Genomic DNA, 21,175 nt, shown 5'->3' on the forward strand with positions numbered 1-21,175 from the left:
CACTCCCATGCCCAGCTTCATAATGTTTTGGTGGTGGATTTTTTGTTTTGTTTATTGTTACTGCTTTTTTATTTATTTTGGTTTCTTGAGGCAAGGTTTCTCTGTGTAACAGTCCTAGCTGTCTTGGAACTAGCTCTGTAGACCATGCTGGCCTCGAACTCACAGAGATCTGCCTACCTCTGCCTCCCGAGTGCTGGGATGAAAGGCGTGTGCCACCACCACTTGGCTTCATAATGTGTTTTTAACTGGGGGGCTTTTGACAACTAAATTAAAAAGAACAGTTTTCCCAAATTATAGCAGTACAAAACTACCACTTGTAGAGGTGGCCTTGAAGCCGGTGAGACTAAACCTTGATTTGGGTGTTCAGTAAAAATCATATTTTTAACTTTGTTTGGAAAAAAATTTAGATTTAGAGGAAATTTGCAGGCTGCTTCAGACTGTTTTTCTCCGGGTATTAAGATCATATGCATCCACGGGGCATTTGTCATGAGCAGGAATTTTGTTTCCCACACCCACTACCTCACTAACTCTTTTCTAGTCCTGTAGTCCGGTCTCAAATTCAGAATCTGGACTTGCATTTAGCTTTCATGGCTTTATTCCCTTGCAGTAAATTAATCTTCATTTCCTATGGCTGACACTTTTGAATACAATTTCCATTTGATAGACTATCTCCCAGTTTAGGTTTGCAGTAAGTAGATTGAGGTTTGGAAATTACTGTGTGGGTGATGCTGTGCCCTTTGAGTTCATCTTCAAGAGGCTGTGGTGTCCTGGCTCGTGGTGATTTCTGGGCTGGGGTAGCAGCCCCATGCTTCTCTTCTGTCCACTTGGCGTTTGTAAGGGCTGTCTCCTGTTAGATCCTCCTTTACACCTCACACCAGCAGTGCTTTGTTCTCTGTTTGCTCATCTGGAACTTCTTTTTCCAGTAGATTCACGGTGTGTTTACACACGCAGTCCTAGACTACACGTCACATCACTTCTGAACTGTCATGTGATACCTAAGAGTTTCGCGGTGCAGTGGGACTGTTGGCCAGAGGGTACACGTAGGCTTTGGAGGTCGTGGACTGGATACAGTGGGGCTGTCGGGCATAGGGTACACATAGGCTTTGGAGGTCGTGGACTGGATACAGTGGGGCTGTCGGGCATAGGGTACACGTAGGCTTTGGAGGTCGTGTACTGGATACAGTGGGGCTGTCGGGCATAGGGTACGCGTAGGCTTTGGAGGTCGTGGACTGGATACAGTGGGGTAGTCAGACATAGGGTACACTTAGGCTTTGGAGGTTGTGGACTGGATACAGTGGGGTAGTTAGGCATGGGGGTACACCCTGTGTTCTTTTCTTATCCTTTGTACTATATTTACAGAATGTTGTGCTTCCTTTAACTGGATTTGTGGAAAGGAACCCTTGACTCCGTTCATTTCCTACACCGTATCCTTGGTCACTTTGTCTCTAGGAACAGTGGTTCTTCAGTCTGTATCTTTGTCATAGCAGCAGGCTTTGCTTTTGAGGGGTGCGTGGACTGGATGGAACGCTGGTAAATCATCACCATCTGCTGCTTTGTAGCTTTGTGGAACTTATTTTTTCTCAAGATCTGCTTTCTACTCTTACCAAAATTCTCATTGTTATAAATCAGTCAGGTTCTATTCTTCTGTGCCTTTTCTTACCAAGTAAAATTGCTGTCTTGTCATGTTTATCCAGTGTTGTCCTTATCCATTGTAAAGAAAAGTCACCGCGTTCTGAGTGCTCTGCCTGTCGTGATTGTAACGACCGATGCGGTTGCCAGTGTGACCACACTGCCACTGCTAAGCTTAGACGATCTGACTGTCCTGAAGTGGGCTCTGAGGAGCTCCCATCTCTGCCCCAGCTCCCTCTCTTTGGGGTTTCTGATTGCTGGTGTTGGTGATGGGCTCCTTTGCCTATGCTTTCAGCTGCAGACAGTGGACGGTGTTTTCAGATGTTCAGTTCCAACTGCGATCTTCAGGGTCCTGCTGTGGGAGAATTGCCTTTCCCTTCCCTTCTCACCTCCTAACCCAATAGAATGATAGGTGGAAGAGTGAGGGTGAGGGAGTTATTTGTTTGCTGTTGTTGTTTTGTTTTGTTTTTCAAGTAAGGGTTTCCTGTAGCTTTGGTGCCTGTCCCAGAATTAGCTCTTGTAGACCAGACTGGCCTCGAACTCACAGAGATCCTCCTGCCTCTACCTCCTGAGTGCTGGGATTAAAGGCATGTGCCACCATTGCCCGGCTGGGAGTTACTTTTAAAAAGAGAAGCTCCTAGTAGTACATACCTTTAAACCCAGGTTGGAGGATCTTGTGGATTCAAGGTCAGCCTAGTCTACTAGTGAGTTCCTGGATAGCCAGAGCTACATAGTGAGAACATGTCTCAAAAAAAATTTTTAAAAAAGGGAGGAATCGGAAATTCAAGTTTATGAAATATATACAATGCCAGATATGGTGGCACACATCTTTAATCCCAGCACTCAGGAGGTCGAAGTAGATATCTATGAATTTGAGGCCAGCCTGATCTACATAGTGAGTTCCAGGACAATCAGGGCTACACAGTGAAACCCTGTCTCAAAACATAAAGCAACAACAGCAAAAATGAAATATATAAGCCGGGCAGTGGTGGCGCACGCCTTTAATCCCAGCACTCGGGAGGCAGAGGCAGGCGGATTTCTGTGAGTTCGAGGCCAGCCTGGTCTAGAAGAGCTAGTTCCAGGGCAGGAACCAAAAGCCACAGAGAAACCCTGTCTCGAAAAATCAAAAAAAAAAAAAAAAAAAAAAGAAAGAAATATATAAATGGACTTAGACTGATGGAAACTGAATTCTGCAAGTCCAACCCAAAGCAGGTGTTGAGAAGACCTCTGTAGAGGTACATACCGTTCTTCTCAACAAGCTCGGGCAGAACTCCAAGCTCTCCCAATCAGCTGGTTCACAGGAGCCAAAACAGGCTATGGGGCAATCATCATTGCTATAAAGCAGTATGGGGCAGCTGCACCAGCAAGCGTCTACTGTAGTAACTCAGCCTTGGCTCGGCCCATTAAAATAAAAATCTCAAAGAGACTGGCAGAGGCAAATATTTTTTTAAGCTCCCAGGTGACTGTAGTTTGCAGCCAAGGACTGAACTAAGTGCCTGAGGATCTGTCGCTGTGACTTCTGACTGCAGTAAGAGACTAGCCTCCAGGAGACTCCAGGTGTTAGGCTTGGACTGCAGAACAGGGATGTAGGGTGTCCTTGCACTTCTGAAACAGATGTGTTGGGCACGGCAGCTGTCCACAGCACTAACAGTGCTGGAGGGCTCAGTCTCTTCCCATACATCAGCAGGAGCAGGGCGTCCCCAGCCTGTGTAGGTAGCTGCCTAATAAATACTTAAGAAATCTTCACCTGTGTCCTTCACGGGCCCCCTTTTGGGAAAAGGCCACTGTGTTGCCTGCATAGAATAATAGTGACAGGTAGGTGCAGTCATTGGACCTCTGAACCTCCCTGGGTCCTGTGTGCAGCCAGCAGGGATTGGTCAACAGGAATGAAAAGTGTCAGGGGAACTGGGAGAAAACACAAAGGTAGCTAAGATGCAGATCACTGTCTTTAGTTTAAGAGCCAGTTCAGAACTCAGAAACAAACAAAACCACCCACCCAGGCTTCTGAAATGGAAAGGAGGATAAGAAAGTCTGGAAATTGATGTTCATTAAAATTGAAGGTCCGGAAGGGCAGCAGGGTGAAGTGGACAGTGTCCTCCGCATCTGCGTTGGTGATGTGGGTAACGGGCAAGAGCATCTCGGCGTGCGGGGAAGAAATATGTGAGTGATGGGGCTACAAGAAAGTCATTACCCCATCAGCCACAGGACAGAAATCTGCCAGGGACCGGCGACAGTGACAGGCAGGAAGAAGCAGCTTTAAGAATGTAATAGAATATGCTAGAAGGATGTCCCACACAGCTTAAAAATGATTGGGGAAGCACTAACCCAGCAAAGAACATTAGCTGTTTCCTGGCAGACTGGAGCCTGGTGCCCAGTACCCAGGTTGGGTATTCACAGCCCCCTGTGACCCCAGCTGAAGGGGCCTCCTCGGGCATCTGTGCACATGGGTGCACCCACACAACAACTACACTGGAGATGGTAGAACAGAGGAGAAGACCTTGGAGCTCACTGGCCAAACAACACATGTCAGGGTCTGTGAGAGAGCCTATTTTAAAAACCAAGGTGGGCCCTAGGGTTGTGGCACACATGTAATGCCAGCATGTAAGAGACAGAGGCCGGTGGATCTCTGAGTTTGAGGCCCGCCTGGTCCACATAGTGAGTTTCCCGGACATCCAGGGCTACACAGCAAGACTCTGTCTCAGAAACAAAAAAGTTGGAGAGCCACTAAGGAAGACACTCAACACCAACCTCTGGTGCCTTCATGTGGCGTGAATGAATGAATGAATGAATGAATGAATGAATGAATGAATGAAGAGCATCTGTTAAAGGCACCAGGGCTCATAATGTCAAAATGTCATCGTCAAGCCGTTTGTTCCTTGTAAATGAAGCAGGAAAAACAGATCAGCATGGAAATGGAGGAGGGGAGGATTCATGGATGTTTGTGCTGAGGTCAGAGAGAGCTGTGAGTTCTGCTTCTGTGCACACACTTTCCAGATATTTAGTGCTGTCCAGCAGACGACCACAGAAGGAAATCACAGGCTCTTGGAGCCATTTCATTTGTTTTTACAAGATAGAGCAGTGTGTTCTTGATCTAAAATGCAGTGTGCGTTCTTCTTTATGTTGTAGAGTTGTGTTCTTTCCTCCAGACAGTATCTCCAGGTTCCTGAGTGAAATCATATTTTAGAGAATAGTCTGGAGTTTTGTTTTGTTTTTTGTTTGTTTTGGTTTTGGTTTGGTTTTGGTTTTTACTAAAAAGAAAAAGAACAAACCACCCATGTATCGTTCATTTTCGGAGAGTTGTACAAAACAAAAGCTCTGGGTCAGTGGTGAATTTGATAGCCTCCTGGAGCTTATTAAAATCAGGGTACTGACTAATAGATTCAGAAAGGAAAATTCCTATAAATTAGTAAAAATTGCCACCATTCCCTTAAAAGCCCTGTTTTCAGATTAGTCACTAAGTAAATCCTTACTTTTGGGCCCTGGGCTGTGTGCTCAGTGCTGTGCTGTACAGAGACAGAGACAGGGACCAGCCCTGGGCTGTGTGCTCAGTACTGTGCTGAGCAGGTCTGGCTCAGCCAGTTGGGCGTCTTATGCTTCACAACTGTGCAGACATTGGGTGCAACCTTCTTTTTTGGTGCAGTTTTTTGTTTGGTTGTTTTTTTTTGTGTGTGTGTGTTTTGTTTGGTTGTTTTTGAGGCAGGATTTTTCTTTGTATCTCTGCCTGTTCTGGAACCCACTCTGTAGATCAGGCTGGACTTAAACTTGCAGAGATCCTCCTGCGTCTGCTTCCCATGCTGGAACTAAAGGCGTGCACCACCGCCGCCCAGCCATCTGTACAGCACAGCATGTAACATGTAGTGTTGGGTGAATCACGGCTCATCTGAACAAAGAACCATGTCTATCATTTCCCGAGCTCCCTTCCGTGTCCACACTAACAGAGTTCTGTTCTGTGGTGGACTCCCTGGCGGGTGTGAAGGAATGTTCTTCAAGGGCTTTAATTTAGCATTTAACTTGTTTTTTGGTTTTTTACATTTTTTTAGAAAATTGTTTTATGCACATGTGGTTTTTGTCTACATGTTTGTCTGTGCACCACATGCGTGTCTGGTCTCTAAGGAGGCCAGAGGTGGGCATCATATCCCCTGAAACTGAAGTTGTGGACAGTTGTCAGCCACCATGTTGGTGTTAAGAACTGAACCTGGGTCCTCTACAAGAGCAACAAGTGTATCTAACAGCCAGACCATCTCCCCAGCCCCTTTGTTTTCTTTAGAGACAAGGCCTCATGTCACTAAGGCTGGTCCTCTTGCCTCTCGGTCTCATGTGTTGTGGTGATCAGATGTCCCCAGAGTTGCACTTGGCACTGTGTCCACTCTGAACTTTTAGTTAGTTATTTGTGCTGTGTGAGGATTGTACCCAGTGTTTTGAGAGCACTGACTAGGCGTTTTTCTACTGGATGATATCACCAGGCTCCTGAGTACTTTATTTTTTCAATTAATTCCCGTTTGTCGTCGTTGGTGGTGGTTTGCTTGAGACCAGGTCCCACTAGGTAGCTCTTACTGCCCTCCAACTCGCTGTGCAGCTCTGTCTGGTCTCACGGCAGTGACCCTCTGCCTCTGCTTCCCAATGCCACTGCGCTTGGCTTTGGAGTGCCTGGTTTATCCCACAGTTACAAGTTAGCCAGGGTTGTTAGGTGACAGAATGGGGCTGATTAGTATCAAGGTCTGGCTCGCGGTCCGCACTGTTGTGGGGGAGAGGGGTGAGATTGGAAATGTCACATGCCCGCCCGGGGCAGGAGTCTGCCTCTCAGTGGGTAGAGCAGACTGGCACAGAGCAGGAAGGGAGACCCTGAGGGGAGGTATCTGACCACCACACCTGATAGAGACAACATCCTGTGATCAGTGTGCCTCTCTGCTTGCCTTCCTGGGGCTTAAGCACATCTGCTCTCTGGGAAACCCTGCTCTGTCGGGAAACAGATCCAGAGAAGCCCTTTCCACATGAACCAGGCAGCAGAGCCTCGCCGGGTGTGAGTGACCCGTCATAGCGTGGTTTTCTGTAGCCAGATGACCAGTCTTTCCTGGTAGTAATGCCGTCACAGCAGTCCCATTCAGATCCCACGACCCAGTTATTGTTTTGGGAAGGAGTGCCGAGCTATCAGACACCAGCTACTATAATTAGAAAGGGGAAAGCGGACACTCACCAAGCTAACGTCTTAGCTGTGGCGTTTGCAGCACTTTTTAAAAGTTAACCAGCCTCCTCCTTGATTCTGCTTCCTGAAATACAAGCTGTACGGTTTGGGGGTTCTTGCATTCCAGTTTTTGTTACTGCTGTGCGCTCTCCTTCCCCCCCCCCCCACGTTTTAATCAGAGAACAAATTGCTGTCAGCACATTGAGTTCATGTGCCAGCCACATTCAGAACAGGGTGTTCTGTGCTCTTCAAAACAAAATTGCTCTAGGGCAGTAAGAGAACAATAAGTCAGAGCTCCAGTTGAAATGATGTTTTGCAGCGACCGGGCTCACTTGATGTGGTTACACTCTGGATTGCACAGCTACACTTGGGTAATTTGGTTTGGTTTGACTTTGTGGGGTTTGTTGGAGCACCCCCTTCCAGGTTACATTAGACCTTCAGTCAAGAAAAAATATTGTCTCTTTTTAACTTGCTTATTTCCCATAGCCAAAAAAGCCCTAAGTAGAAGCATCCTGTATGTACTTCTGTTCACTTCGGACACGTCATAGATCATTTACTTCCTGTAAATCATGCTGGATGAGATTAGCAACAGACCTCCTGAGCCCTGGAGGCTGAGCTCCCGAGTGAGTCATGACGGTTCTTATTAAATATTTATTAAGTGAGTATTTGTACTATGGAATACAAAGTCAAAAGTACTCACGGGTCTCCCAGAGACAGAGCAGCGGAAATGGGCTTCGGAGGAACTGGGTGCCTCTGTATAGATCACTCCGAGAGTCTTCCCAGAGCCCTAGTGGTGAGTTCTTGTCAGCAACCGTGGTGACGGTCACAGCAGTGTTCAGAGCTAGCTAGTCCAGCCAGAGAGATGGAGAATCGTGGGCTGTGCTCACCCTGCTCTGATCCTGCATTTTTCTCTGACATCCCCAACTTCATATAACGAGGAGATGGTGCATAGATGTCTGAGGCGGAGTGTATGTGGGAATGCCACTTAAGATGTTTAATTACATTTTTATTTATTTATTATGTGCGTGGGTGTGCTTGTGTAGATGAGAGGATACCTTGTGAGAATTGATTCTCTTCTACCATCTGAGGCCCAAGTGCTGAGCTTGGCTTGTCAGGCGGAGACAGCCACCTCTACCTGCTGAGCTAGCTGCTGCTCCTCCAGAGGTGGTGTGGTTCCCAGCACAGGTGCTGGACTACTCAAAATTACCTGTAACTCCAGCTTCAGGGGATTGGATGTCCTCTTCTGGTCTCTGTGGATACCTGTACACATGCAGCTTACACTCAAACACATACATGCATAAATTAATAATTTCTTTTCCTTTTTAGATGTGTGTCTGTGTGTGTTTGCCTGAATGTAAGTTTATGTACCACATGCATGCAGTGCGCACAGAGGCCAAAAGGGGGCTTTGGATCCCCAGGAACTAGAGTTACAGACAGTTATGAGCTTCCCTATAGATGTTAGGATTTGAGCCCCAGGTCGTTGGCAAGAGCAGCAAGTGTTCTTAAGCACTGAGCTCTCTCCAGCCTGTGTTTGCTTTCCTAACTGTGCCTTACTTCATTCTTTTTTGCTGTGCACAGAAGGCGAACGTCTGGAATTATTTGGTAATTTCAAACACATGATGCGCTGCAGATCTGTCTAGGAAACTGACGTGTAATCGGGGATCCTTCGCAGGAGTGCTGGGTTTCCTGCTTTGAAAACACATTCAGACTTGATCGACCAAAGCTACAGCAAATGTACTGATCGCTTCCTCCCCACTAAAGGCACTGGGCTTTCCGAAGGAGGCAGTCATCTAACCGTAAACGTCAGACTTCCCTGCCCCCAAATCTGTCGAGGTGTAAGCGGCTAGGGTGATAAATCTGAGCACTAGACAGGCTGTTAGTAGTGGATGGGCAAGAGCTGTGCTCAGCAGGTCTCTTGTGGAGAGTAACGTCCATTAGTCTAAATTCTATTTATTTATTGTGGTTCTAGGCCTTGAGCCTGGCTTTCTACTTGCTAAGCAGGTACTATGCCACCAAGTTCTATCCCTACCCCTCTCTTTACTTCTTACTGTGAGATAGGCCATAGCTGTATGAGTGAGTCTCCTGCCTCAGCCTCCTGAGTGGCTAGGCTTACAGGCCTGATCAGGCTCAGATTAGATGCCCAACCTGCTAAGGATTCAGTTTCTTTAAAAACATCACCTTCTACTCCAGGAAAGAGAGAGACAGAGACAGAGAGAGAACCATGTGCTCCCAAGCCTGTGGTGAGCATCTATTTTAAAGTAAAGTCAAATTTGCTGTTAAAATGGAAGAGGTTGCTGGCAGTACTCACTGCTGCCCAGCTGGGTCCCTCCTACACTGTTCTCAGCCTGGTGTTTCCATGTTAAACATGCGCTCAGAGGGCAGGGGGAATGTTCTACAAGTTAGCCATTAGTTTATCTAGAACATTCCAAATGTGATTATACTATAGAAGGCTTCATATATATTAACGAGTATGGGATATAAAACGAGGCTTTTTACCACGTCCTGACGTCAAAGCTGGCCGTAGCCATTGTTTGAAGGAACTGACTCGGGATTGGATAGACAGCAGTCGGAGCAACCAGAGCAGTATCCATCCTAGAGCTTTGTGTCCTGACTCTGGTGACCGGGGCCCTGCTGTCTGTAGCCCACTGCTCTTTACTCTGGTGACCGGGGCCCCGCTGTCTATAGCTCGCTGCTCTTTACTCTGGTGACCGGGGCCCTGCTGTCTATAGCTCGCTGCTCTTTACTCTGGTGACCGGGGCCCCGCTGTCTATAGCTCGCTGCTCTTTACTCTGGTGACCGGGGCCCTGCTGTCTATAGCTCGCTGCTCTTTACTGTTCTGACTCTGGTGACCGAGGCCCTGCTGTCTATAGCCCACTGCTCTTTATTCTGTGGAGTTCCTGCTTCTCAGCCTAGGCCAGATGGCTGATTGTAGGAATTAGCTTTAAAGCTGGCTTCTGAGCTAAAACAGGAGACTGTAGAGGTCAGATAGTGAAAGTGGAGTGAGCTGGGATTGGATCTGTGCTTGGGAGATGACAGTTGTCATAGGACATGGAATTAATGTCTCGGGGAGGGTGGTTTCTCAAGTCTCTGAAGTCACTTACCTAAAAGCAGTTAAGCAGCCTTAGGAAGAATCCGGGGCTGTTCTGTCTCCCAAGCCATTCGTCGTTCTCACTGAGGAAGAAGACCTGTCTGAAAAGGCATATGGAGCCGGGCGGTGGTGGCGCACATTTAATCCCAGCACTCGGGAGGCAGAGGCAGGTGGATCTCTGTGAGTTTGAGGCCAGCCTGGTCTACAAGAGCTAGTGCCAGGACAGGCTCCAAAGCTGCAGAGAAATCCTGTCTGAGAGAGAGAAAGAGAGGGAGAGAGGGAGAAGGAGGAAGAAAAGGCATATGTAGCATTAGCACTAAAATTAGTTGGAGCTGCGATGTAACTCAATGACTGATGGCTTGCCTTACATGCACAAGTCCCTGGATTCAGTCCCCACCACCATACAAAATAATTAGAGCAAAATGTGGTGCATACCTGTGATAATATGTGTGTAAAATTAATTAATAAGTGTGTAAAGCACTTGGAAGGCAGTGGCAGAAAAACAAGCATTCCAGGGCAGCCTGAGCTACACAAGAAGAGACTGCCTCCAAAATCCAAAAGTGCTCCTCATTCGGCATGGATGCATTATTGCAGAAACAACCTTCAGTCCTAGGTATTATTATTTATTTTTGCTCAAGCATCTGAAACCAAGATCCTGTTACAAATGGTTAAGCCATTGCATATAGTCAAGACTATATGCATTCTCATAATTAGTGTGTTTAAGCCAGTATTGTGTGACTCTGTGTCACGGGGAAGAAAACTAGTAAGTATTTAACAAAAAACAGAAAAAAATACTCTTGTTCTTAAACTGTCAGACTGGGTGGGCAAAGCTTCTAGAAGACACTGGGTGTGTCTTGTGGACAAGAGGGGAAACCGTGTTGCTGTGTGGCTTGTGACTGTCCTGTCTCCTCCCCAGTCCACCTGGAAGGCTGCTGTGGTGGCAGGATGTTTGACTGCAGAGATGTGGTGTTCACTGTTGGCGAAGGAGAGGACCACGACATTCCAATTGGGGTCGACAAAGCCCTGGAGAAAATGCAGAGGGAAGAGCAGTGTGTTTTATATCTGGGACCACGGTAAGAGCAGCGTTTCGGGACACGGTGGAGCTCGCTGCAGACCAAGGGCTGCCCGCTCGCTCACTCAGTGTTCTTCCCACGGTGAAGTCATTTCACTAGTCAGGGGACAGTCGGGATGTTTGGGGCCTCACAGCACCGTGGAAGTTTCTGAGTGGTTGTTTAAGAATAGCGTTGTCCCTGTACCGTGGCGCCACATCAGCAGAGACCGGCTTGTGCTCTTCTCTCTTTGAGTGCAGCAGGCGGGTGTTGAGAGTTGCAGTAGCGCGTGATTTACTACACTTGAGTCCATGCCACATTCTTATATGGAGTCCCTGAAGGAAGAAAAAACCAGCTTGTTCTTCCTGGATCTAAAGGCAGCGGAGATGACTCATTTTTGCCTAACTTTTTCCCGTCATAAGGATAGCCATTGGCACTTCCAAGCTTAGAACTACCCGGCACTGACAGTCTCTTGTGAAAACATGTTTTGTATTATTTTTAGATCTAAAATTATAACATAAATTCAACTCTTCTATCTTGAGAAATGGACCCCTGAGAGAATCCAGGGGTGCCGCCTGCGTGCAAGCGCATCTGCTTGTCCAGAGTAGCCTCGCAGGCTGCAGATTGCCACCGGCAGAATCAGAGTTCTGAGACTCTTTGGCCTGCCCTCACCTCTAAGTGGTCCAGTGATAATAATGCTAATCTTCTCTGTAATCCTGTTTCCCAGTTTTCTTAGCCTTGCCAACACTTCCTTGAAAATTCTTCCAGAGTACTGCATCCTGATTCTAAAGCTGTCGTGAGACCCTTTTGTCTGCTGTTTCTCTCACCCCTATTCTTCCACGGCTGTAGTCCTATGTCGGCTTATTGATGCACTGTGCCATAGTTCCCTCTACAATGAAGCTATTTCTTTTTGGCTGAAAGTCCCCCCCCCTTACAGAGGTTCTTCATAACCTACAGTCCTTTTTTTTTTTTTTTTTTTTTTTTTGAGATATCTTCTCACTTTTTTAAGCTCTGGCTGCCCTAAAACTCACTGTGTAAACCATGCTGGCCTCAAACTACCCGCCCCTGGCTCCTGAGTGCTGAGATTACAGCTCCCTAATCACTTTAAATCTGACATTGCAGAATTATAGTAGTGCTCCCCTCAGGTGCGTGTATGTTCCAGGGCTTTTCTCACGGTTGAGTCTATAGGGATCAGCTCTGTAAAGGGTGAGCATTCACTAACTCATGCCCCAGACCTTTAGGTCTTAGCCCAGCTGGTAAGACAGTAAAGCAAGTCAGACGTTTCTTAGTGTATCTGGTTCATGCAGGTCACACTGACACGCTTTCTCCTCAGCCCACCTTGGTGGCACGGGGCGGGTCGCCTAACCCGCCTAACTGCCTTGCAAGGTTGCAGAGGCCTGCGTGGAGAAGTCAGGTGGAGCCTCAGCAAACCCCCGCGGGGGGGGGGGGGGGGCTTCCTCATTAGCTCCTACCCCTCTCACCCCAGGCCACAGGAAAAGAGTCTCTGCGGAACAAAGGGTAGACTTTTCAGATCTTTTCAGACATAAAAACTATCAAGTTCTCATAAGTTTTGGTATATAAAGTTTTTTTTTCCTGCCTGCCCCCTGGGGGGATGGTATGTTGACATATCTCTGGGGTATTTTGTTGGTATATTGAATTCTGTGAAGTACATTCTGTGCAGTGCTGTCTACACTGTCTTCATGTGTGTGTGATGCTTACATGTATGTAGACCATCCCTATGCACCAGGTATGCATAGGGGTTGTATGCGTGCAACATACGGACTTGTCTTGTTCAGATAAAATGCTGATTCAGTTTGTACTCTGAGTGGTCTTCTGTATGCCACCTTCACACACACACACCTTCCTTGACATCCACAGACTCCTTGACAGGATGTTTTCTTAAGAAACTAACAAAGCATCCAGTTTTCTCCCACTGGGGCGGTGTCTTTTCTTCAGTGTTCTCTAGAATACTGAGCCTGGCAGTCCCTCCTGGAGACCTTCCCACTCCAAGAGTTTTTCTCACTGTTCTTAAATGTATTTTCTGTGCTCAAAGAAATGATTAAATATTGTGACTGGTCTCTCTTTTGTTTTAGGTTAAGTACTGATAACTTTTTTCTCTTTCCCTCTTTTTACTTTATGCCTCTTTTGTAACAATCCCAAACAAAACACAGGCTGTTAAGAGTGATGACTAACTATGGGCCAGCCGTGTGGGTCCCCAGCCCCCTCCGGACAGTAGGGTCTGAGCTTGGTACTGTCTCTGTGACCTCTCAGGAAGCACTTGCCTCTGGCTTCAGCTTTGTCTGTAAGGAGCAGCTGGTGAGAGCCCACGCAAGTGCTGCTGTTCCCTACAAGGCCGGCTGGCCCTTGACCGCTTTCTGTGTCTGCCCTAAAGGCAGCTGTTGCTCAGGTGTTGACTCTGGACTCCATTTCTGATGTTTCATCTTCCAGTCAGGTCCTGCTTTGCCCAGTCTGAGCCAGTGTGAGTCGGGCACCTTCTGTTTAACAGAGTCAGGCTAGCTGTTTCTGGAATGGATGGGTGTGCATCTGGTCTCCCAAGATGTGTCCACCAGTCTTAGCAGAATTATTTTTTTAGCCAGGAGAGACAGTACAAATAATCTTCTTTAATCCCCTGGTAATAGTTAGGCTGTGTCTCCTTCAAACCTGTCCCCACACTCCCCATCCCCCACCCCACCGCATAGTGGAGCCTCCAGCGAGAGCCCCTCTTAGGCAGCCCTCACCACTGTTGATGTTTAGGGCTAGATAATTCCTGCTTGTAGCAGAGGAGGATTGCCTGTGTCATGACAGTGTACAGCAATATTCCTGGACTGTCTCTGCCAGCCACTAGTGGTCCTACTCAGATCTCCAAGCATTGCTAAATGTCCCTGACAAAGAAGGGTTAAAATCAGCCCAGTGAACCGCCTCTGTTCCAAGCAAATGCTGTTCATCTGTTGCATTCGTCCCTACATAGCAGAACTGCGGATCCTAGCATCTCTCAACAGCAGGCTTAAGAAGCACCCACCTGCCTGCCTCTGTTGCAGCAGGTGAGACAGCCCACTCTCCCCGCCCCAGGGAGAAAACCAGGTGCCATTTCCTAGAATTGGCCACTGGCAATTGTCCCCTCTCCTTTATTGCTTTGCTGAAGATGCCCTTTGCCTGTGTCGGGGCTGCCGCACCCATTTCTTCCCAGGCGCCCGTGCCTCTGCTCCTGCTGCCCATGGTCTTGTGTAGCAGTGGAGGTGAGTGAGTGAGCAGGCCTTCCTGAAAATTCAGACGGGATGGAGGAGTGGTGTGTGCAGCATGGTGTGTGCGTTCTTCCCCAGTTCCTATCCTCAAGAAGACCCAAGTGGGATATTACTAGCCTTAAACCAGTTTTGACATCTTTCAAACCATGACCAGAAAGTTTGGATTAACTGAACTTTTTGTGCCATTTCATATTTCAAGAGTAGCTTGGCTCATAGCAGATAAAAACGATGTTCCGGTGAACCCCTTGTTATATACTGAGCACTGTTCTGATTTTTTTTTCTTTTTTCTTTTTTCTTTTCTTTTTTTTTTTTTTTTTTGAGACAGTGTTTCTCTATTTGTAGCCTTGACTGTTCTGGAACTAAGATCTGCCTGCCTCTGCCTCCCAAATGTTTCAATTAAAGGCTTGGACCACCAAACCCAGCATAGGGCAGTGTTCTAGATGCTGGGAAACCCTAAAACAGACAGATCTCCATGGGGTTCTGTTCTATCGGATACATGCTTCCCAAATACATTTAATTTGTTTAACATCTGAAGCAGTTCCCTGGACCTAATTTACAAAAGCTTGCTGTGATGGCATACCCCAGTAAACCAGCACCCTACTTAGCAAGGCCTTGTTTCTCAAAATTAAATTTACATAGCTCCGGATTTATTTTGTCTTTTTTTAACTTAGTAGGTTTTGGCTAACGGGTATTTACTGCATCTTAAACAGGATAATTAAGAGGTGTAAAAGTTTGTATGCCTCTAAGTGGGGTGCTAGGCTGCTGGCTGTGGCCATGTGTTCCGTTCTGTTTTCAGTGCCCCTTTTAACTCTTTAAGAGCTGTTTTCTTAGGCAGCAGTGCTTTAGAGTGAGAAGCTTGTTCTGAAACAAAGACTTGAGGGACCTCAGACGTGAGAGTGGGAGAGGCCATGTGGGGAAAGGTTCCAGTGGGAGGGGAGGGGCGCGAGGGAGTTGGGGTAAAATGACAGGTTTGTTACAGACAAGTATGAAACTGCCAAAGAACAAGAAGCAACAGTCATAGACGACAAAATGTTGAGAGTGATTTGAACAGAACTGTGTTGACTTTAATGATCCTAGTAGCCGACTCCTCTGTCCTGTGCCCATAGAGCTTAAAGGGAAAAAATCCCTCGTAGCAAAAAAGGAAAGGATTAAGTCGCAAATCAAGCAGAGAAAAAGACATCAATATTGAAAAGCATATCAAACAGACTGTCCCAGGTAGTACAGGAATTATATATGTGTATAAGAGACGAACATGTGTGTGTGTGGTGCGCGCTCATGTGTGCGCGCGTGTGTGCGCGCTCGTGTGCGCTCATGCGCGTGCAGCTGGATCTAAGAAAACACAGCAGTGAACCGCGGGATGTTTCTCCTTCTGGTCAGCCTCTACTGGGTCTCTGATGGTGCTGATTCTACACCTCAGAATACCAAAGGAAGTACCTGGAAATGCATCAGTTCTTTTAAAGTCTTGTTTTTCCCTCTCCATTTCAGATATGGTTTTGGAGAGGCAGGGAAGCCTAAATTTGGCATTGAACCCAATGCTGAGCTCACGTATGAAGTTACGCTTAAGAGCTTCGAAAAGGTGAGAAAAGCGAACTTCTCAAAAGTCGTGGTGGGTCTCTTCTCATACCCTTCCCGTCGCCGTGTATTAGGCGGTTTGACTAAGTGGTATCTATTTCTGTGCTTGCTTCTCTTTCCCCGTGATTCCTGCCCCCACCCCGCCACTTCTGCACATCAGCCTGGGAGGCTGATGTAAGGGTGGATATAAGAGGAGCTGGTATTATTTTGTTACTGTGTGTGTCAGCCTTTGTTTTTCTGCTTCTTTTTTTTTTTTTTTTTTTAACTCTTGGGCAGAATCCAAGACTTGTTCCCTTATTTGTTCCTAGGCTTGTTCTTTTTCTCCTTTTTTTCCTGGGTTGAGGACAAAAAAGTTCACGTACTGCCAAGCAGCTCCTTGGGGGAGGTGGGGGTGCAGCTTCTCAGGGCCGAACGGATTGTACCCTTCACAGGAGTCTCAGAGAGGCCTCCGCTGGGGCTCCAGGTTATGATCCCAAGGTCTCAGCCTTGGCGCCAGCAGGGCTCCGACTAGGGACAAGAAACAAACCTGCTACCCAGCTGTTCTCATGCTGGTCCAAGAGTAGGGGAGGAAATCTGCCATGGCCTTGGACTTGCTCACTCCCACCCAGGGCTACCTCTGTAGGTTCCAGCTGCCTTTACTGGGCAGACACACCGCATCCCCCATAAGCTAAGTAGGCTGTCATCCTCAGCTGTATCTCCAAGTGACCAACATCCCACTCTTCGTTCCCGGAGCTCCTCAGGAACGGCCCTTTTTATCTTTCTTCCAATGCTGCCACAGCCCCGTGATCTGTACATCAGGTTCTCGCTAGGAAATGTCTTCCGTGTCATACAAGATTCCAAAGGACAGTTGTCACCTCGTAGCCTGTAAGTCTGGGAGAAAGTAGTAGGGTTCTCCCCCACCAGCATCTGTCCCCCAACACACGTGCTCTTGTCACACCGTTGCTTCTTTTGAGGGGTGACCTCCTTTGAAGGCCTCCAAGCTCAGGAGTGATCTCCTCGTGGGCTTTTATTGCGAAGATGGCGAAAAGAGTCTTTAGCACACGATTGTCAAGGCCTTTGGCTGTCCTGACCCTTCTTACAGAGGCCCTACCCTCTGTCCCATGCCTTCTGAGAGTGTTCTCACTGTCACGCTGCACCAAACTCATGCTGCCACCTCTCCACAAGTGTGCCTGTTCACGGCACTGGGCGGACGCACAGGCAGAGGCCTGTGATGTCTTTGGAATTCACCTGCCCCAATCCCCTGCCTTAAAGAAAGGAAACTGAAGTCAGAAGCCAGATGTGGTGGTGCACACTTATAATCCCAGTGCTCTAAAGGCTAAGGCAGAAGGATGGCATGTCTCAGGCCAGCCTGGGCTACATAGCATGACCCTGTCTCAAAAACTTCAGTGAAGCTCTGACAAGATGGCTGCCCAGGTAAAGCACCAGCTGCAAACCCAGTGGCCTGAGTTTGTCTCTAGAGTCTCACAGAAGGGGAACTGACTCTGCAGGGTGCCCTCTGACCTCCACAGGCACACACAGTGCGCATGCACACACATGTAACAGCACAGAAAATCCATAAAGCTTTAGGAAGAACGCAAAGGAAAACTGTGTTGAAAAATAAATAAAAATGTTACTTTCTTAAAAATAGGTGGGGAGTGATAGAGAAAGAAATTAACATTGGCCGTGGTCTTCACATAGGTCCACACTCATTAGCAGTGTTTGTTGATTTTGGTTTCTCGAGACAGGATTTCTCTGTGGAACAGCCCTAGCAGACCTGGAACTAGCTCTGCAGGCCAGGCTGACCTCGAACTCACAGAGACCCTGCCTCCCAAGTGCTGGGATTAAAGGTGTGTGCCACCACTGTCCAGCTCCACTTGAAAGAAATTGTGGGGGGTTTTTGTTTTGTCTTTTTTAAGATGTATTTTTATTTTGGTATCTATCCTGCCTGTATGTTTGTGTGAGGGTGTCAGATTTCCTAGAACTGGAGTTACAGACAGTTGTGAGCTGCCAAGTGGGTGCTGGAATTGAACTCGGGACCTCTGGAAGAGCAGCCAGTCAGTGCTCTAAGCTGCTGAGCCATCTCTCCAGCCCTCCATTTGAACTTTCTAATTCATATGTACTAAATAGAGCCAACCACGCCTATTACTTTTTCCTAGAATAGCACAGTTATTCCGCTGTGTTCTGTGATCTCAAATTCAGCTGTATATATGGATTTTTTTTTTTTAAGTGCTGGGGGTTGAACCCATGGTGTCAAGCACACAGAACAAGCACTGTTTTACTGAGCACAGCCCCGGAGCTGCTGTTTCTAGACCTGTGTGTACTACTGTGGAGGGTCGGGTACACATAACACAAACCATACTTCACCAGATGACGGTGAAGTCATCATGTGCAGCCTGCAGTGATGGTGTCCCACCAGCTGCATCTTTCCCGTCGCATTTTGCTGAAAATCCCCCAAGTGAAAGCAGGCATTGTGGTGTGCACCGGTCACCCCCTCACTGGAGGATCAGAAGTTCAAGGTCATCCTTGTCTGCCCGGTTAAGGTGGAGGCCAGCCTGAAATACACACTATGCTGTCTGGAAAAAAAAATTCCGCAAGCTGATACTATCAGAGGCCATAACACATCTGGTTGTGTGAATAATGAGACAGCTGCCTGATCTGGAGTTTGAAAAATTCTCTGTGCATGCGCAGCTTGGCCTGGACCATCAGTAATGATCCCACTTCAGAGCCGGAAAGCGAGTAGCTTGGTCCTCCCCGAGGCTAGAGTGCAGTCCATCGGCAGCATGGGAGCTCGGCCTGCCAGTGTCTTTGCACTGGGTATCTTGTAGAAGTAGCCTCTGTCTGTTCTCTAGGCTTCAGCTGGTGTGCGTCCTGCTCATCTGTCTAACTGCCACAAATCTATACACAGGCCAAAGAGTCCTGGGAGATGGACACCAAAGAAAAGCTGGAGCAGGCTGCCATTGTCAAAGAGAAGGGAACTGTGTACTTCAAGGTGCGTGAGTCCCTGTAAATCCTTCCATGTTAAGCTGTGTATTCACGTGTCCGTGAGCTGTTTACTGTAGTGTTCCCTGCTCTTCATTCTGTCAGCACCTTTTTTGTGAGAATAACCCTCGGTTTTCACAGGCCTGCTCTTGGCAGTGAGAACAGAGTACTTTAGTGTGAAGGAGATACTGCCCTCTCTGTAAGTGTCCTCAGAGCAGACTACACCTGGCCGGCTCACCCGCACCGTAGCACTCAGTGCCTAGCAGGTCCTGCTTGGCCCCTAGTCAGCGAGCAGTAAGTGTGGAGAGAAAGGATGCAGAGTGGTTGTTACGGGTCAGAGTTCACAGCAGTGACACATGACGGAAAAGAACATGCAGCAGTGGGCTTGCTTTCCCATACGCACAGCAGAGCCGTCTCCTGGTTGTTCGCATTACAGTTTCCAGTTGAGAAACGAGTTACCTTTGCGTTCTATGTGGGAACAGCAGTTTTCACAGCCCGTCAGTATCTTCAAAATAAGTCTTAAATAGTTGAGAATATTGTTGTTTAAGACAAGGTTTCTGGACAGGCTGTCCTGGAACTTGCTCTGTGGACCAAACCGGCCTTGAACTCATAGAGATCCACCTGCCTCTGGATTAAAGGCGTGCGCCACCACTGCCCACCTTGTTTGATGAGTTTTATCTAGAAATGCATCACTGCTGCTATAACTGAGCAGCAAAATAAAGATGCCTCTAGTGGTGGTGGCTGGGTGCTCAGAACGGCCTGGAGACTGGCATGGGTGACTCGGCATCCAGGGCCCAGCACAACCTCCCAAGGACCTGCTATGAAGACAGGTCTGAACCTTGCAGTGGCCCTGAGTGACAGCTACTTCCCCGGAGCCTTATCCATGGGACCTAGGAGCCAGTGCTTTATCCTACGGGTCCTAATCCTAGGTGCAAAAAAGAGATTTCAGAATGACATGCAGCTTGCTCGCCAGTCTATTCCCAAATGCATGCAAAGACTTAGTGATAAGAATTCAAGAATGGCTCTGCTCTGCTGGGTTAGGTGATGGTGTCCGAAGGAGCTGACTCAGTTCCCTGCCTTGTAGTAAAGAGATTGACGTCAGAAGCTGCTGTGGTGGCACACACCTTTAATCCCAGTGCTCCAGAAGCAGAGACAAAGGCTAGGTCTCCATAGCAAGTTCCAACCAGCCAGGGCTCCATAGTGAGGCCTATCTGGAAAAAAGAGTGAGTAAGAGAGACTGCCCGTGTGTTCTTCAGTTATCTTTCTTTTTTTTTTTTTTTTTGGCTCCCCGTCGGGGAATCGAACAGTTATCTTTCTTGTACTGGCAGTCTTTTAAAAAAAAAAAAAAAAATCTTTTTTTTTTCTATGGCTTGTTAAAGAAAATTCATTGTTTTTTGTTTTTTTTTTCCCATAACACTATATATAAAGTGGATGCCTGAGTCAAGTGTTCATGAGTCAAGTGTTCCAAGATACGCTGCTGCATATACAGCCTCATCTGCGGGAGGGGGCCAAGCTGAAGAACTGTGAGACTGTAGTCACTCCAGAAAAACATTGCCAGAGACAGTATAGATGACTGGGCTTTTTGTTTTGGGGGGTGGTTTATCTGCTTCTCACTTTGAACTGAAACCCGTCATTGGGTCCTAGGATTGTCTTAGTGCGTGTGCACGCTGCGTGTAGTAAAGATGAGCTTGGTTTATCCCAAGTGATGCTGGATCATCATTTTAGAGCATGCTTTTCACTGTGGGTGAAATCCAGAGACTTTTTTTTTTTTTTTTTTTTACTAAGTATACAATATTCTGTTTGTGTGTATGCCTAAAGACCAGAAGAGGGCACCAGACCTCATTCCAGATAGCTGTGAGCCACCATGTGGTTGCTGGGAATTGAACTCAGGACCTTTGGCAGAGCAGGCAATGCTCTTAACCACTGAGCCATCTCTCCAGCCCCCCCAGAGACTTTTAATAATAATACATGCGTTTGTTTATTCTTAACAAAGATGCTAAACTAATGTATGAATCGTCAGAAAGCATACAGATGAGCCGGGCAGTGGTGGCGCACGCCTTTAATCCCAGCACTTGGGAGGCAGAGGCAGGTGGATCTCTGTGAGTTCGAGACCAGCCTGGTCTACAAGAGCTAGTTCCAGGACAGGCTCCAAAACCACAGAGAAACCCTGTCTCGAAAAACCAAAAAAAAGAAAGCATACAGATGGGAGCTCTGCACGGGAACCGGAACATTAGGCCTTTGCTTCTCCTATGATTGAGATCACTCACCTGTGTTGGTTGGGCCACATCAACGTTACAGTGATGATACGTACACAGGTTTCAACATGTTCTGAATCTTCCTAAAATCACCAATCTGGATAAAATATGGATCGTCAGTCACACATATGGAACATGGTATTTTTAGCATGTAATTTGATAGACAAGATCTTTCAAAACGTTAGTCTGTTGAAGGGGAA

At 47.3% G+C, this 21,175-nt stretch overlaps 1 protein-coding gene across 2 annotated transcripts in view; it reads left to right on the plus strand.

Moving 5' to 3' along the window:
• Fkbp5 (FKBP prolyl isomerase 5) overlaps positions 1-21,175 on the plus strand; it is an 84,355-nt gene that overhangs the window by 55,334 nt on the left and 7,846 nt on the right. For both annotated transcript variants that reach the window (XM_057751236.1, XM_057751237.1), the window contains exons 6-8: positions 10,816-10,972; positions 15,676-15,766; positions 18,647-18,730. In XM_057751236.1, coding sequence (XP_057607219.1) covers positions 10,816-10,972; positions 15,676-15,766; positions 18,647-18,730 — 332 coding nt within the window. The remainder of the gene's footprint in view (positions 1-10,815; positions 10,973-15,675; positions 15,767-18,646; positions 18,731-21,175) is intronic.

Source organism: Chionomys nivalis, chromosome 19 (assembly GCF_950005125.1).
Source record: "Chionomys nivalis chromosome 19, mChiNiv1.1, whole genome shotgun sequence".
NCBI lineage: Eukaryota > Metazoa > Chordata > Mammalia > Rodentia > Cricetidae > Chionomys > Chionomys nivalis.